Consider the following 17,217-nt stretch of genomic DNA (forward strand, 5'->3'; position numbering starts at 1 on the left):
TTAAGAATAGGCTTTGCCTAATCTTAGAAGGAGCAGCTCTTTCTGCACCACATTAGATATGCACATGAGCAGAGCAAGTGCTCAAGGTCAAGTACATAAATGATGTGTGCAGACTGGAGAGAGGCAGTGGATAAGGAGCACAGGGACTTTGAATCTGTGCTTCTCTCTTTCCCCTTGAAATGGCAGCAGAGCTGCTTCCATCCCTTTGGGTACTTCCCAGGCAAGGCGGCAGCTGTCTGCACTCCGGACGTGGAGGCAGCAGAGAGGAGAAGAGTCGAGGGGTCCCAGTGAGTGTTGCTGGTAGGCTGAGGAAGTCTGGGGGGTGCACAACAGCCAGCTGCAGAGAGGCTTCTTGTAATAGCCATCTTGCACCCCATGCGTGAAATGAAGGATTTATACCTTTGCTTTCATACAAAATATCAGTCTAGCAACAGGTATGCACTATTGTGATGTGGGTGGCCTTTAAGCACATATGGATTTCCACAGAAATCAAATATAAGCCTGAGGAAACACTTATCTTAAACTGTTCACTTGTTCAGGGGCTGGAAATTACATGGAATTCTTATCTGATATTTTCCTAACAGGCAGCTCTTACTGTATTCCCAGGGCAGCAAGAAAAAAAGCCGCCTCAGAAGAGCACTGCCAAATGTAATTGTTCAGCCCCTGGGGCTTGAAGGCATGTTCTGCTTCCCACCTCTTTGTTCCAGGGTGGCCCCGCCTGCCTTCCTCTTTGTTAACTCCTCATGCTCAGCTCCCTGGCACCCCAGCAGGGGCTCCTCTGTGTGGGGGGCTTCTGCATGCTGCCCTACAGTAGCTTGGGAGTAGGGACTTGCCTCCTTGCTTTCCTGCTTTAAGTTGTACCCATGGGACAGGAGGTGGAGCCAGACAGAGGTATTTCACCTAACCACTAGCTCTGCTGCTCACACACGCTCCAGGACATGACAGTGTCCACTGTGCCAAAGAATAACTTGAATAATCATGGGAACTGCAGAACACATTGCTCAATTTTCTGCGATAAAACTGCTGCTGTGAAACAGCCTGGAGGTAAATAGAAGCTTAATCAAACAAAGGACATTGATACATCGATTAAACAAGTTATTCTGTTCCCAGTCACATGTACAATATGGTCTCAAACATGTGGGACCATTCATACCCTTCAAGTTAACTCTCTAGCCCCTTGATTCTTTCACAGAGCAACAGGAAAATGGCTTAGGTGCTTAAGGATCTTAGGGAAAGGCCCAACAGACTGAGAGTAAACACAAAGAATGATATCACCTTACTATGTGCATGGGAGGGGAGCTAACTTAGATAGCCTAAAGCCAAGAAAACCATGGTCTCCGGGATAGTGATGTGTCTTTCTTGACTCTCGGGCAACAGCCTTGAATGAGGTTTCGCACAGCACCGTTTTCATGTTGTTTTCAGTTGCAGGACATCTGGGTACCTGGTGAGGACTGAAACTGTGTAAGTGGAAGTAGATTGAGTGGAGCACTGGAGTGTGCAATGCCAGAGAGGATTTAGGGTGCTGCATTTAGCTCTGTTTTTTTAAGGGTCAAAAAGCCTCATAAAGGTGCAACCCAGCTAGCTATGACCCCAGCACCTGTGTAAATTTTAAACTGTGTTTCCAGTCAAATGCATAAAGTGATTGCAAAACCTACCAATAGACCAGCAAGATTTGAGTCAGTGTTTGTTTATGGCCAGACATGCTGCTAACCATGCTCACTAAACTTCCCAGGAGCATGAGCCAGCCCCAAAGTGCTTCAGAACTGGTACTTTGGAGCAGGTCACACACCCTAGCTGGTTGCAGTCATGCTGGCAGGAGGGGTTGTTGCTTCTGCCTGCCCAGGTATCTGCCCCTTCATGACTGCAGGCTTAGCCACTCGTGTGAATGGTACCCAACCTGTTCAGCCAAAACGTGATGGCCTGCCAAGAGCCTGCTGCACACTCTGTTTACTTGGACATGGGCCAGTGTGGGATGAAAAGGTTCAAAGGAGAAGCTGAGCTCGCTGTTCAGAAGTGGTTGTAAGCTCTGTTGCAGGAGTGGGAGAGGAGAGGGGTGAGATGGATGAGAGCAGTTGAGGGCATGGTTGGCACAACTGTGTCCAGAGAGGTGGTATCTCAGGTGTGGGATTAATCCACCCTTAGGTCTCCCTCAGGTCTTGATGAGGGAGAAGATGTGGTTGGTCTACTGCATCCTCTAAATCCCATGCAATGAATTGGGTGCTAAATTGTCCTTACAAGGTGTGCCAGCAGCCAGGGTCTGGAGGGATGTAGGTACAACCTAGTCAGAGCTTCCTTCAGATGGGAAAAGGGAGGCTATGGTGGCCATGTGTCATTGCTGATTCTTCCACACATGGGGCCAGGCTAATTTGGAGCGATGAGCTTGGATAGAAAAATCATCAGCTCTTTGATACATTATCCATGGAAGTGTACAGAAAGTGGGAAGTAACAGCTGCTGGTGGCAGAAGTTACAGCTGTATGCATTATTTCTTCCAAATGGATTTTGAGAGCAGAGTTTCAAACCCCAATAATAATGATATAAAGAGTGATGGTTTGGGTTTTTTTTATTGTTAAAGTGCATTTGGACCAGATTCAGAGCTCCCAAATGGCAGTTTCTTTGTCCTGCTTCCTTTGCATCTACTAGCTTCACTGTTCTCTTGTAAAGTGGCGGATGGCTTGGCAGGAATCTACCTGGGAAAGACAAAAAGTGACAATAATTTGCAGAAATTGAGGGAAATTGTTGAGAAATTTTGAGGGAAAGCATTTCTGGTTTACAGGAGGAGAATGTAGATCTTGCAGAACCTGAGCTGCTGACTCGTTGTCCTGCAGAAGCCACATGCTTTTCTCTGGACATGCTATAATGTCCACTGCCCTATCCCTCTAAATGGGCAAATATATAGAGGGAAGGACAGGTTACCAGAGGTGCCTAGTGTCAAACATGTGAGAGTGGACAACTGGGAGTTACTATGTAGACAGAAAGTAATTGATGTTTTGTGGATAAATTAGTACTTCTTATGGTGTTTTAACATGATGCAAGGTCATCAAGACAGTGTGAAATTCTGATTTTTCACGTTTGATATTATGTATATATAGATAGGTATATATAAACAAAGCAAATACATATGGGTGTTCCATATCTACTCCTATACAACAGTGGATAATACAAGAAAGTGTAGATCTGATTTTAGAGTGCTTATTGCATCAATCTCACTGAGTCAGTGGAATTCAAGGTCACCCTGTGCTTTACAAGATGACCTCAGCATCTTGCAAAATTGAGCTTCTGTGAAGAAAATATTTTGTTTGCCATTTGAGTCATCAAGAAGAGCTTTCACGTTGATTCCGTGCATAAGTGTATAAGAGTGCATAATGAAATAAGAAAGAATAGTTTTCAGGAATGCTGAAAAAAAAGTGAATTTCAGAATAAAAGCAAGTCAACCCTATGGTCGTAGTGTTTTATTATCAAAATCAATTAAGACAGCAGTTTGTCCCTGAAGAGATAGTTAAGCAAATACATTAAAATTATTCAAGCTGTCAAATTTTCCCTCTTCCTTCCTTTTCATTCCCTTTATAAATATTGTGTTAGTTGTCTTTTCTTAAGAATTACCTGCAGAAAATAACATTGCCCTTGTGATATTTGAGAATAACTGATAGAGAGCAAGTATCTGGGGCTTTAAGGATGTTAGGGATGAGTAAAATGTAAAACCAAAATGAAGCAGAATAGTGTGATTGAACTAGCATGTATAATAATTAAAACCAGATATTGCAGGTTTAGTGTAGATTATTTCTGTCTCATATGATTTTGTGTAGGTTTTTCATCATCCATGTTATTTCATTTGTATTTTCTTTTCCTTTCTAGTACCCTGAATTGATGGTTGCATCTTATAACAATAATGAAGATGCTCCACATGAACCGGATGGGGTAGCCTTGGTGTGGAACATGAAGTTCAAGAAAACCACACCAGAATATGTGTTCCATTGTCAGGTAAGACTGAGGAAGCCATTGGTTATATGCTAGGCAAAAGAGTTTACTACATAGTGCATCTCCCCACTGTTTATATGAAAAGGTTAAGGTTAAAAATAGGCATTTTTAGTAAAAGTACAAGTGACAGTCCAGTGTTTTTAGAAGGCAACCAGCCTTCTCCAACAAAAGCCTGTCAGGACTGCGTGTCGTTCTTTGTCTATTTAAAACAGTCCCTAGGAGATTTAGTTCATAAATCCCTCGCACTTATGAAGTAACTGTGGTGTACCACTTCCTCATCCAGGCAGTTACACATGCTTTCCCACCCACGTTAACTTCCTCGCATCCTCTGCACTCAAGCTGCCTACCCTTGCCTTGGTTCTGCTCAATATCATGTTTTGCCTTTAAAATTGGGTAGTAAACGTCACATTTTTGGACATGCGTCTGACTTCCAGCTTGATCAAAATGGTCTCGATTACAAGAACTACTCCACCAATTCCTAATTCCTGTTTGGCTGTCCTTTAGGTCAGCAAAATAGTGCTTCACTTCACTCAGTGCTACTTTACAGTCACTCTGGTTTAGAAGTTTATGGACAATTACAAAATAATTGAGTGGTTTATTTCTGTATGTCTGTTTAGTCCTCTTTTGCCACTGCTTTTGTGTGTGAAGTGGCACAGCCTCGTATTGACAGAAGTGTTCAGCTCACTGGCTCTATCTCCATCAAACTGTCCAAACTGTGGAACAGGGCTTGGGCCAAATTTCAAACCTCTTCATTAATATCCCTCTGTAGTAATTAAATACAGGACAGTGGTATTCAAAAAGCCATATGGAAAAGTTTCAGCAAGTAAAACTTAACAATCAGAGATTAGTAAAACGCAGATAATTCTGTGGTAAAAATTGCTTCTCTTGGAAGGATATGTATTACCTGTCTAATTGTGTAAGCTAAGTGTCATTTTACATTCAAGGACCAAACATCTTTTTGAACTAAGTTTATGTTTGGACTTGGGTACATTATCAGATGTAACATAGTGGGAGGGAGTTGCTGGAATTGAAGTTGCTGCTTCAACCCGATTAAGTAACCTTTAATTCTGGGCATATTTTTCTAATTTGCTATGCTGAAAAACAACTTCACAAGGAGTTTAGGCCTGCAAATGTGCCATACAGATTTATGTACGTGTGTATATATGTATGTGTGTGTGTTTGTGTATTACCTTTGAAATGAGGACTTGTATTTGCCTGGATATCGTATTCGGCAGCCAATGTGTTCTTTCAGACTGGTTAAGACCTTAGCTCAGATCCCATGTTCAGATTCTTCTATGATGTACATGCTGCTTAATGTTTTGAACAAAATTTTCAAGAGAAGAGATGGCATTTCTAGGAAGGATAATCCTTAAACTAGATTGATTTTGCAAGATAATGAGCAGATTTGGGGTAGCCCTTCTAAGCACACAGAGGAAGATTGATGAAAGACATAACAGTTTGCTCCATTAATTTAAAGTTCTATCTAGATACTCTTAAACAGAGGAGGTATGACTCACTGCATTGAAAGCAATGAGACAGGCTACCCTTGCCATTAGAAAAACACACATAGGACAAAATGGTGGCCAGGAATTTGGCATGGCTGAGCTTCTGTCTAATCCTCACATTGTTGGATGTGCCCCTTTTTAGAAATGGAACTTTAAAACCTGTGAATTGAGAGACAGATATGACACTGTGCTTGCACATGTATCCTGGATTCATGCTCTTTCAGCTAAAGGACATCAGTTCTACCCATGGGAACTACTTATTTTCTTTTCAAACTGACCATAGATAATTTGCATTTAAATCCATTATGAGTTGGATCTGTCTTGGAATCACCATTATAGGGCTTTCGATGTGGAATATCTTCTGTGCATCTTCAGATCAGATGGGGATACCCACATATGATTAAATGGGGAAGCAAAAAGTATACAACTTGGTCTCTTGAACACAGGTTTGTTCTAACTGACTCAGATGGAAAATAAGAAAAAAATAGCATCTTAGCTCAGAGTCTGGATTTCAGTTCTATAGATCATCATGTTATTCTGTTAGTGGAAACAGACTGTATTATTAGTCAGCCCCATATCATTTATATTACCATTTTGCTACAGAAACATTCCCTTATTCAGTCCTGATCCAGTTATTTCTCTAGGCCTTCTGAGAGAGAGGCCCAATTTTATTTCACAAAATACATGACCTTATAACAGTCCAGCCCAACAGCTAGAGATGAACACACACCTTATTGTTATAGCTAGGTTGCCCAGATATGATAAACACAGTACTTTGAGTGTACTCAAATAATTGAGTGTACTCAAATTTCCACAATAGGTCTCTATTTTCCTTCCCAAAGACTTTCTGAAAAAAGTGGTCTCAATAAATCCGACAGATGCTGACTAATAAACCTTTTTCCTTCCAATTTTTGGGGCTCAGAGAGCAAGATACAAGGAAGTAGAAACTCATTTCAGATGTGACTGTCAATGAGCTTTTGCAAGCCACTTCTGAGAAGCCAAATCAATAAATAGGTTTTTGAAGCCATTTCTGAGAAACTGCTAAGAAATTTCACCTCAGGAATTCTGGTAACATCAATAGAGATAGATCTGTGAAGCATCTCTGGACAGCTGAAGAGCTGGCTGGAATGCAGCAGGGAGAACTTCAGATACCAATTGTGCTAATTTGGTAAATTTTTGAAGCTAGAACCCTTAATGTTTTCCTGTCTTTCCTGATATATTATCCAGATTTAGGTGAGATGAGTACCATGGAATTTCTTCATTTTCTTTACCTCTTTCTGGGACTGTTTTTAATCTAACATAGGAGAATGTGAAATGCTGAAAGTTGCCAGAACCAAGGAGCTTCAACTAAAGTTGTCTATCAGCCATGACAGACAATGATGTAAAAATCTACTGGCAAGGACATTTTCGCCTAACTCCAGTCAGCAAAATATTTGATTTCAGTCCTCAAATGTGAGGGGTGGTATATTCTGTAAATATGAAATTCTTACCCAATTTCAAGTCATATGAAATTGTTGGCTCATTAATACAATTTAAGTAGTAGTAAATTTCATAGCTCTACAACATGTTGTGCTACAAATACGGGGTTCAATTTTAGTTATTATGCATTAAAGGAAAAATGACAATCAGCCAAGTGGACATGTTTACTCACTAATTCATGTGTACTGCCATGTGCTCTATCAGATGCTTTCTAAAATGAAACAGTCCTGCTGGCTTCTACTCTCACCTCCTATGGAATATTTTTTTTCTACATGTTTTATTTTTGCCCTTCTTTGGGTTTTTATATTTCTGCTTTATGTGCTGACAGTATTTTAGCTGTGACTCCCAAATTTTTTCCTCTGTAGCTCATCATACATCTCTTTACCACAAGGTTAGAAATAGGAAAACAGGGAAGAATGAGGGATTGGACAATTTTTTCATTTGTTTTCCTATGCAAGCAAAAATTGTTGTCTCAGAAGCAAAGCTGGAATGACAGGGTGATATCATTTGCCAAAGGAATGAATGCTCAATGCTTTCCTTAGGTAGTGAGAAATAAATGGAACATGCAGTTAATACTGCAGAGTGCAGACTGGGAATATCTTTGTAGGGAAGAGTCAGGAATATCCTCTTCCCCCATGCTGGAGCATAACATACTATTGGTGTAATCCAGAGCATTCCAAAGGCAAGACACATGCCTTTCAGAAGTACTTCATGAAACCCTGCAGATGAATCATCCCTAGTTGGGTTGGTTTGGCAGTATCCAGAGACGGAATGAATTCCAGCAACAACATGGAAATCGCATTGAATATCCCTTGGTTTAGTTGGGAGAATTTTAAGCAGTGGTTCACACTGCTTCTCTCAGGTACTGCTGGTCTGTGTTTAGGTGGGGGTGACAAAAACAAAAATAGTATCTCACAGTTATTGATGATCTAACTCAACATGTGCTCAATCCTGTATTGATTTCTGGAATGCATGGGGCTGGCCTTCTATGTGAACATTCCCATACCATTGATTGATAGAGTAGCACCAACCATATTTCTCAATATTTCTGTCTTTTTCAGAAAGTGCTTTTTATGTTCTTAATGTGTTTTTTTTCCCTGAACATACAAATAAAAATCTACATTACCCATTAATTATGAGGATTATTTGCACTACTCATCATCTCTGCCCATGATGTTGTTTCTGTTTCACAGTGGTCTGACGTAAGCTTTCTAAGCCAGAGTTACCTGAAGAAGTATCTGAAACTTTGCAGCAACATATTTGGTCAAGTGAGGCAAATGAGAACTCAGAGTTTGCAGTAGATGGGCTAGCAGATAACAGTCTGAGCTTTATACCCCTTCTTCCAGCAGGGCCTGTTAGCATGTGTACAGCACAGCTCTTCTATCAGATCTCATAGCTTCTGGGTTAGAGCTGATCTGCAGAGACAGAAGTCAGAAGGAAAAGAAATAATCAGTGTGTCTAAGGGACTTTAGGGTATTACAAACTATTTCCTTTCTTCTGGAACTAAAGAGGGGTTATTAAAATTGGTTGAGGCATCTGGATCTCAGCCTCAAACATTCATCATTTCAGGAGAGGAGGGGTGGAGGAAGACAGCTAAAGGTATTAGTTTCATGCAAATAAACCAAATTGAATGTGACTTTCTGATTTGGAGGGCTCTGCATTGTGATTGGAAAGTAAAGAATTCTGCTTTACTACACCCAATCTAATGATAACAGAAATAAAAAAAATACTACATTGACTGTCTTTTGATTTATTATGGATTATTTCCTGATCTACTAATTTCCTCTTTGTCAGCTATGTCTTTTCCAAATGTCTCGAAAGGACAGTGAGAAGTACAGGTCTGACACTTTGAAGCAACTACATTCAGTGTATTTTTAAAGAAGGAGAGCAGATACGAAGTAGCTTTTATTTGAGGAAGCAGTAACCATTTAAGAGTTCTTTCAAGGAGTCAGATTGACTTTTAGCATAATCACAAAAATATTTCAGCAGTATATCACTTTCAATAGCTGCAGCTATTTCTGTCCTTTTCCTAAAATGCCATGCAGTCAGATTTACTTGGTTAGTTTCATCTTTTTACTAAACTGTCAGGTTTTTGTGGGAAAGGGGATTTGTGTTCTGTATTTTAATTTCAAGAAAAGCTGTCCGTGCTTGGAAAATATTGGTGGATTGGGTACAGAAATCAGCTACTCAGCTGCACCACAAAATGTTTCATTCTCCCCTAGCTTTTTTGTAGTGGCTTCCATACACTGCCATTAAGTTATGTGTTTGACCACTCTTCATTGCTTATCCTGGTGTGGTCTTTCCCTTTTCAACTAAATGGATGGAGTCATAAATGCGTATCTTAGAATTAGATGCATTGAGGTAAGAGAAAGGCTATATTTAGTGGCTGATATTGGCCAGAGTTGCCTTATTTTTTTTCCTGATTTGGTTCCTTTGTTGTTGTCTGCTCTTTCAAAATCAACATAAATTCCTTCAGATGTGCTTTTTTCTCCAGCAGCCTGCCTTCTAAAGGTGCTGAGCGCCCAAATCCACAAGACTTGTGTGTGGAACAGGCTGAGGTAAAAGTCTGAATGACTAATATCCTCCTTTTCCCTTGTCCTTGAGTTTCCTTCTCTGTGGAAGCCAAACTAGAGCTCAGTCTCTAAAGAAAGGAAATACTACAAGAAGTTTAGGAAAGTCCAGAAAGTATGGTTGAAATACTTTAAAAATGAAGAAAATTTTCTCTTTTAGTTATAATGGTGCTTTTCCACAAAAACTTCCTCACCTTGTTAGCACTGACTTTCAAGCAGGGATTCAGCTCTTCAGAGACATAAAAGAAATGAAAGACCCTGAACTCCCTCTAAGCGTCACAGAATTCCCTAAGTAAAATCAATCCAAAGAACCAGCGTGTCCAGTTCCAGAGCTGACTTATCTAATTCCTCAGTTTCTAGTGAGAGAGGGTATCTGTGGTCAGTCTTTAAAGGGCTGTAAATGTCAGAGAAGACATGTGGTTCTGAGATGACTGCAAATTTTTCCAAAAAAACCACAAACCCCTTGTTTGGAAGAGAAAGTTTTTTCCAAACTGAATTTCCCCATGACCCTATGATCCTAAACATGAATCAGATTCTGCCTTTTTTCAAAGTAGTTCTCTGGTGAATGGACCTCTGAATGTCTGCCTGTGAAGACACTGAGACAGCTGTCATAGTGGGAATACCTCAGCACCCAGGGTCCCAAATGTGTTGCAGACTTTAATAGCACATACCAAAATATTGTCAGTCATACCAAGGAGGGCTTCTTCAGCAATAAAGGGGCTGTTTTGTTTTCATTTCAGTTTTGTTTCCTGCTGTGCATCATTGGTAGGATGACCTTTGTGGAGCTGTGTAGAGCTCTGCTGTGCCTTTTCTCTGGGACACTCTGTTGCTCTTACATTTGTGCCTACATGGTTATCTCCACACTGTAATAGTTAATGCAGATGCGTAGTTGCGCCATTCTGAATTACAGTCTGGGGGAAGTTCCAATTCTAACTCTATGACTGGGGGAGAAGAAGAGTTTCAGCTACAGCTTGTGATAGAAGGACATACTTATTCTGTTCCTGTTTCAAAACTTTTGTTCTCTGCCATGTTTCTGTTTGGAATAGAGCACAGTTTGTAAGAAAGAGCCCATGTCTTGTCTCTTAGGCTATCGTTTTAGATTCTTCCCTCTGTTCTCAGCTGATACCAGTTGTCTTTTTTTGCTCCTCCCATTGGAGGCTACACCACTTCTAGCCTTTGATGATTAAAAATAACTATCACTTGGCCTAAGATTAGTGCCCCAATACTTGTGGAGAGATTGTGTGTGAGTCAGTAGAAGTTACACCCACACATCTGAAGGCTAAGTGTAGTACTTGGAAAATGGTTTTTGGTGTCTTAGGTGAGAGACCTGCATGCAGCAGATTTGTAGAGGGGGACAAACAGGAGCACATGTATGAGGGACGGAGTGTCCTGTCTCCTGTCAAAGGCTTCGGTGGGGGAGGACAGAAAAGGCACTGAAAATGTGAAAATGCATATTCTGGCTTGGGTGCCACAATGTCTTAGCCAGTCCTGAAATCACCAGTCTTGCTTTACTGCTGAAATGCCGCAGCCATTAGCGTGGAATCTACTAGCATCTGCAGTTCAGAACAAAGTATGCCGTGTTTTCCACATAGCCCTTCACCTTTCAGTCTTAGAATCTCTTAAAACTGACTTATTTCCGCAAAACTCAAATCATTATTTAGACTAAAGGGATGTCACAATGTTGCATACCTTCCCTTGGGTTTTAACTGTATCTTTCCAAACCCTTAGCAAAGCTGATTTTTCCATGATGACTTGGATCTCTTGCTGTCTTGTACAGAACCCTGAAGAGCGACACACCCATCAGAGCTAATTTGTATAACAAAATAATTGTACCCTGTGTCAGTCTGTGAAATGACTGCTAATACAAAAGGTGGGTGCACTTCCCCATTAGTAATTAACAGTCTGAATTATTTGAGGACTGTGTTTATACATACAAAGTCTGCTAGCAACAGAGTGCTCCTTTGCTTAGAGCAAGGCTTAAGACAGATCACCTTCCTCATTTGAAACTGAGATTTCAATTATGAATCAAATAATTAGGAAGTGACAGCTTTGCTTGTCTTGGATAGAAAATTTCAGGCGGTTCTCACTTCTAAGACTTTTTTTGAGGGAGTAGATGTCATACACTTAAATGACACGCTGTCACTACTAGCAATAGCATTGTGCTTTTTCCAAGTGTGAAAATAGAGATTTGTAATGAACCTGTACTTAAAGATGCTATTTCTCTTCCTAAAGTTCTGTAGTCTTCCTTTCAGACCAAATATAAAGAATATGTTGGCTACTTGATACAGCAAACATTGCTTTTTTTTTTTTGTTTGTTTGTTTAAGTTTCTTTATTTCACGGATAACTTGCATTATACCTTTCTGAATTACTGGCATCTAATATGCAATTTGGAGAAAGCCTAACCTTTGAATTTGCCGAGTTAGAAATGCAGTATTTTTAAACTTTAGCTAGCTAAGGGCAAAAAAATATGTCAGTCAAAAACTATATTTCATAAGAGAAAATTATAGTGATATTGATGGTTTGCCAAAACCTCAAGCAGTGACAAAATCCACAGTGTCCTGAAAGAGATGCCTTTGCAAAACCATTCCTTTGCAGATGGCTTAGATTATTGATACTTACAAACACATGACATTATTCGTTTGACTCAGAATTTTGAAAATCTCCTTTGATAAAAAAATGCAGATTTGTCACACTATCCCAAAATTGCAGAGGAAAAGATCACCAAATTCTGCAATTTTTCCTGGGGTTGTTTTATAGTTTAGAAGTTGTTGATTCAGTTCCATTTCAACATAACCTAGTGTAAAAAGGAAGGAAGGGAAAAAAGAGCCCAATTTTCCTTTGTTGATACGAACTTTTTTTTTTTTTTTTGTATATTTGAAACTCCCAGTGCTCAAAGGGTTTTAGGTGAACAAGAAATGCAGGATCAGATGTGAAATCAATAAGTCACTGAGATCCTTCCACCGAACTTTTTTCCATAAAGGATGTAGAATACCATGCAATTCCCTAGCTGCACTGCAAATGATGGATAAACAGCCATAGGCATGACTTTTCTGTTTGGGTTATGTAACTGTTCTCAGTGCAAACTACTTGCAATGAAGAGTACATTTGGTCCAAAGTCAAGAAAATTATTTCACCTCATGATTTTTGTCTCTGTGGGAGCTCTATGTGAGGAGTGAAGCCTCTTTCTGTATTATCTGGCACAAAATATAAAACAGTTATTCTTCTAAATTGCTGTAAAAGGCCCCAGACACCAAGGAATCCATCATTACAGCCCAGGATACAACTGTCCACTGCCTTAGGTTTAAAATCAACAGTTTTCCGCCCTCTGCCCCCATGGCTGGATGACTGACAAGTACTTCCTTAGAAAGAACTTTTGTATATGGACGCCATTGATTTAATGATGATTAACACTCCCAGCTTCCCACAAAGGGAAAGCGGAAGCACGTGCCACATGGCTGAGATGCTGATATTATCCTTGGAAGATGTTTCCCATGGGGCAAAAAGAAAGAAAAGCTAAAGTAGAATTATTTTAGCGTAAGATGACAAGCAAACGTCCTACATGCAAGAAGCAATATGCTTTTAACAATTTGTCTTACTGGAGAGATCAGAGTGTTTTCATTATCTCTACAACAAAATGTGCCAGAGTGTGTTAGGACCTGTGATTAATTCATTTTGATTGCTCTTATAACACTGTTTAGTGTTTTTGTAGCTCAGAAAAAATATCAATTCCACTTCAATTCCATATTGTTCATGAACATATACTGAGTCACCAGTCATTTCATGGAGAGAAAAACATGCTTAACATTTGTTATCTCATGTTTACATCTGTAAATAAATAAAGTAGGCCAAATTTAGACTGGAGTTGTGCAGAACTGCTGACATAAGTTTTCTGGGATAAATCCATTTTTCCTGGCAGGATAAAGATGCATTATAAAATGTCCCATCACTGATGCAAGTGAATGACCCAGGGATGCTGGTTTTTGAGCAAGATGTGGTCCTCTGATACTCCAGGAGTCAGCAACTGTAGGATGGCATAACTATACTGATTTAGTGTTACTAAGGTTTTTACCCTGAGACTGGAAAACACTTATCTCAACCCTTCCTCCTCTACAACACTACTTATGGAAAAAAACTGTAGAAACCAAGCAGCATAACCTTGCAGGTGACAAAAGCAGGATGTGAAATTTCAGAAAACTAAGGTCTGTTCAGAGAAAGGGGAATTAAAATTGTCTATAATGGGTTTCATTTATTCCTCTGTGATCTTAGCTGCTTCCTAATGCTCTATGAGTGCAGAGCTAGGCTACTGATACTAGGATCTCTACCGTAATTTACTGTAGGAGACAGGAACAGTGTGGAAGCAGCCCATGCTTCCACCCTCATTCTTAAATACAGACCCGCCTGTGGTATCTTCTGTTTCCACTAGATAGCTGTTTATTTGTGCCTCTCAGTTGCTCAATCTCCACATCTATGTGCAATAATTAATTAATTTTCAATTATTTTCAATTATTTCCAGTTACATAGTGACACTACTTACAAAGGGTACATCAATGAAAGTGATGGATATGGGCAAACATAAAACCCTATTAGTCTTCCGATGACTGACATCATCTACCTGGACTTGTGCAAAGCATTTTACACTGTCCTGCACAACATCCTTGTCTCTGAACTGGAGAGACATGGATTTGATGGATGGAACACTCAGTGGATAAGGAATTGGCTGGATGGTTGCACTCAAAAAGTTGTGGTCAATGTCCAAGCAGTGACCAGTGATGAGTAGTGTCCCCAGGGGTCAGTGTTGGGACCAGCACTGTTTAACAGCTTTATCAGCAACGTGGACAGTATGATTGAGAGCACCCTCAGCACATTCACTGACCACACCCAGCTGTGTGGTTTGGTTGACATGCTGGAGGGAAGGGATGCCATCCAGAGGGACCTTCACAGGCTTGAGAGGTGGGTCTGTGCAAGTCTCATGAAGTTCAAGAAGGCCAAGTGCAAGGTCCTGCACCTGGGTAGAGGCAATGCCAAGTGGAAATGCAGGCTGGACTGAGAAGGGACTGAAAGCAGTACTGAGGGAAAGGACTTGGGGGTGTTGGTTGATGAGAAGGTCAACACAAGCTAGCAATGGGGTCTTCATCCATGGAGACAGTCAAAACCCAGCTACCCACAGTCATCCACAATCTGCTCCATCTGATCCTGCTCTGACCAAAGGGTTGGACTAGTCAATCTCTAGATGTGCTTCCCAACATTGGCAATTCAGTGAGTCTGTCTCTGACACTTCATACTCCTTTTCCCTTCCCTGTCTCTGACATTGATGTGGAAGTCAGCTGGGTAGAGACTGTCTCTAACTCTACAGAGTCTTCCCAGGACCAGCTGAACATCAGGGTGTCTGTCTTTCCTCACAGAATGGAGGTAATTTGCTTTCGGAAGGCCTGAATTTAAAAATTGCTTGTTTAGGAAAGCACTTACCAATTTACTGGGCTGTGAGCAGGCTTTTGAGTCATTAAAATCATGGAGAACTTAGAAGAAGTGATTACAATTAAGTTCATGGACTTCTGAGAAAAGATGGACTTAAGCAAGTTCTTTCCTCATCTGGGGCTTTAAAGTGTTCTTGGTTCTATGTGTTCAATCTTCTGACTGTGCCTTGGTTCTCATGGCCTTTGCATTTCTTGTGGGGGTTTGGACTCTGTGCTACACTTGAGATTTATCTGCAACTCTCTTAGAAGCAGCTGTGACTACTACACCCAGCTTCACAGGCTGAGTTGTAGATAATTGTTCCTGCAGCATCTGTACTGATTTCGAATTCATCTGTGGCTTCACATAGTCTGGTTGATCAAATACATTGGTTTGAGGAACTGCTGCCATAGAAACCACAAAACCACCACCGCAGCACGAGAATAACTTGTGTTTCTATTCCTGTTCTCCAAGTCTGGAATTTGCTATCTCTGTGGGTTCTCTAAAGTCTGACTCTGGTATTTCCAGAACTTGCCATCAAGTGATTATCTGTTGTGCTTTCACTGTGTGGAGAAGAGTCCAGGACACCAAAATCCCAGCCTAACCCATACCTCAATCCCTGGGGGATCTCTTCTACTTCTGCATAGCGTTAGGTGGGAACACCTCTGGATACTTCTTAAGCCTCACTCCTGAGGCCTGGTCTTGATTCCAGCAGGAAGGAGGTTCTGCCTGGAGAAGCGTGCAGCAATAAGAAGTTTAAGTCCTTAGACAAATGGCTGGGGCACTTTATGGGGATGGAGCTGAGCTGCCCAGACTACACCTATGTTCTGTATCAGATAATATCAGAGAGATTATATGCAGAAGTAATTCGGGAAGCGTGACCAACATGCCTGGACTTGTCCCTCACAGCCAGGTTCCCCAGGTAATTGCTAGACAGAAGTGGCTTCAGCTTCAGAGATGCTTTAGGAGTTGACTAACTGCAACACCTACAGAAGACTTTAGTTTGCATGACATTTTGAGTATGTGCTTCTCTAGATCCTATTTCATTTGCAGTGCTTAAAATAAGATGTTTATCTGCCATTTCTGACCACTGCACCAAGTAAATTTGACAGGTAGTGCTATTATTTGCTCAGTTCTAGAGGCCTTCATCAGACTGAGATGCTTTAGTAAGGATTTTGTTACAAACCCATCATAACAAAGTAGTCTCTGTGCCACAAAACTTGCAGCTATAGTTAGCAGTGGTGGCAGGCAGTGACACCATGACCCATGTCCGAAGCTGGCTACATGTATAGCAGCTCTGGTCCAGAAGCCTTTGGCTAATGCTGAGCTGAAACCAGTGAGCCCTGCTGCATGCAAGCTGCATGCCAGACTGCCATGCTCAAGCTGACACATACCATCTGCTCCAAATTGTGGGCAGCCTGTGGAATGAGCGGGAATGGCAGAAGGTCTCTGTGCTCCACCCACAGACACATGCCCTCAGGCTCCAGGTCTGAAAGGGTGCTGTAGACCCATCACTTGTCAATAATTTAATCAAAACAATTAAGAGTGCTCATGAATAACTGTTAGAGTATCATGACCTAAATAAAATAGACAAAGCAAGGAAGTGCTTGCTTCTCCAACATGCAGGCACACAAACATTAATTGTTTGACCCTGCAATCTGATAAGCAGCCAGGTCCTAATCAGAGAAAACAAACATATTTGGGTACTTGATATCTAAGTAGTTGGGTGGAAAATAAACTTTATTTTGATGTGCTGTTATTATGAAATTACTCCTTATTTCTCCAGGCTTTAATCATCTCATCATCAGTCTAACAGAGCCGGTATGATGCTCGGCAAAGACTGTATTCTGAGGCTTGCATGTGTGTGCAGTAATTCAGGGTCGCTGAATCAATTGCTTGTTGCAGTTGTGGATAAAGGCATGCAGGATCTCCCTGTATCATATTTGAGAAGTATCAGGATTATCTGTGTTTGCAGTACAGCAAGCAGTTTTGCTGCTTGTCTGAGTCACCATGACACTGCTGAATTAATAATAACAGCAAATGCACTTTCCAAAAGGGCTGAAGTGTAGATTCCCTTTTGCAAAGGCAGCTTGTGGACATTTTTCCTGATTATTTTTCTCTTGTAGTTACATGGGTTGAACCTGCAGTTACAGAGATGAAAGCAGAAAGCTCCAGCTTTCTGCTCTATTTAAAGTGAAGTCATAAGGCTGGATATTGCCTTTCTGCAGACTTGGG

General features: G+C 40.8%; 1 protein-coding gene across 6 annotated transcripts in view; it reads left to right on the forward strand.

Annotated features, from left to right (window-relative positions):
• Positions 1 to 17,217, forward strand: part of DYNC1I1 (dynein cytoplasmic 1 intermediate chain 1) — a 187,328-nt gene that overhangs the window by 114,855 nt on the left and 55,256 nt on the right. For all 6 annotated transcript variants that reach the window (XM_082302412.1, XM_082302413.1, XM_082302409.1 and 3 more), the window contains one exon: positions 3,854 to 3,979. In XM_082302412.1, the coding sequence (XP_082158538.1) occupies positions 3,854 to 3,979 (126 nt within the window). The remainder of the gene's footprint in view (positions 1 to 3,853; positions 3,980 to 17,217) is intronic.

This window comes from Coloeus monedula (assembly GCF_965178545.1).
Source record: "Coloeus monedula genome assembly, chromosome: 1".
Lineage (NCBI taxonomy): Eukaryota > Metazoa > Chordata > Aves > Passeriformes > Corvidae > Coloeus > Coloeus monedula.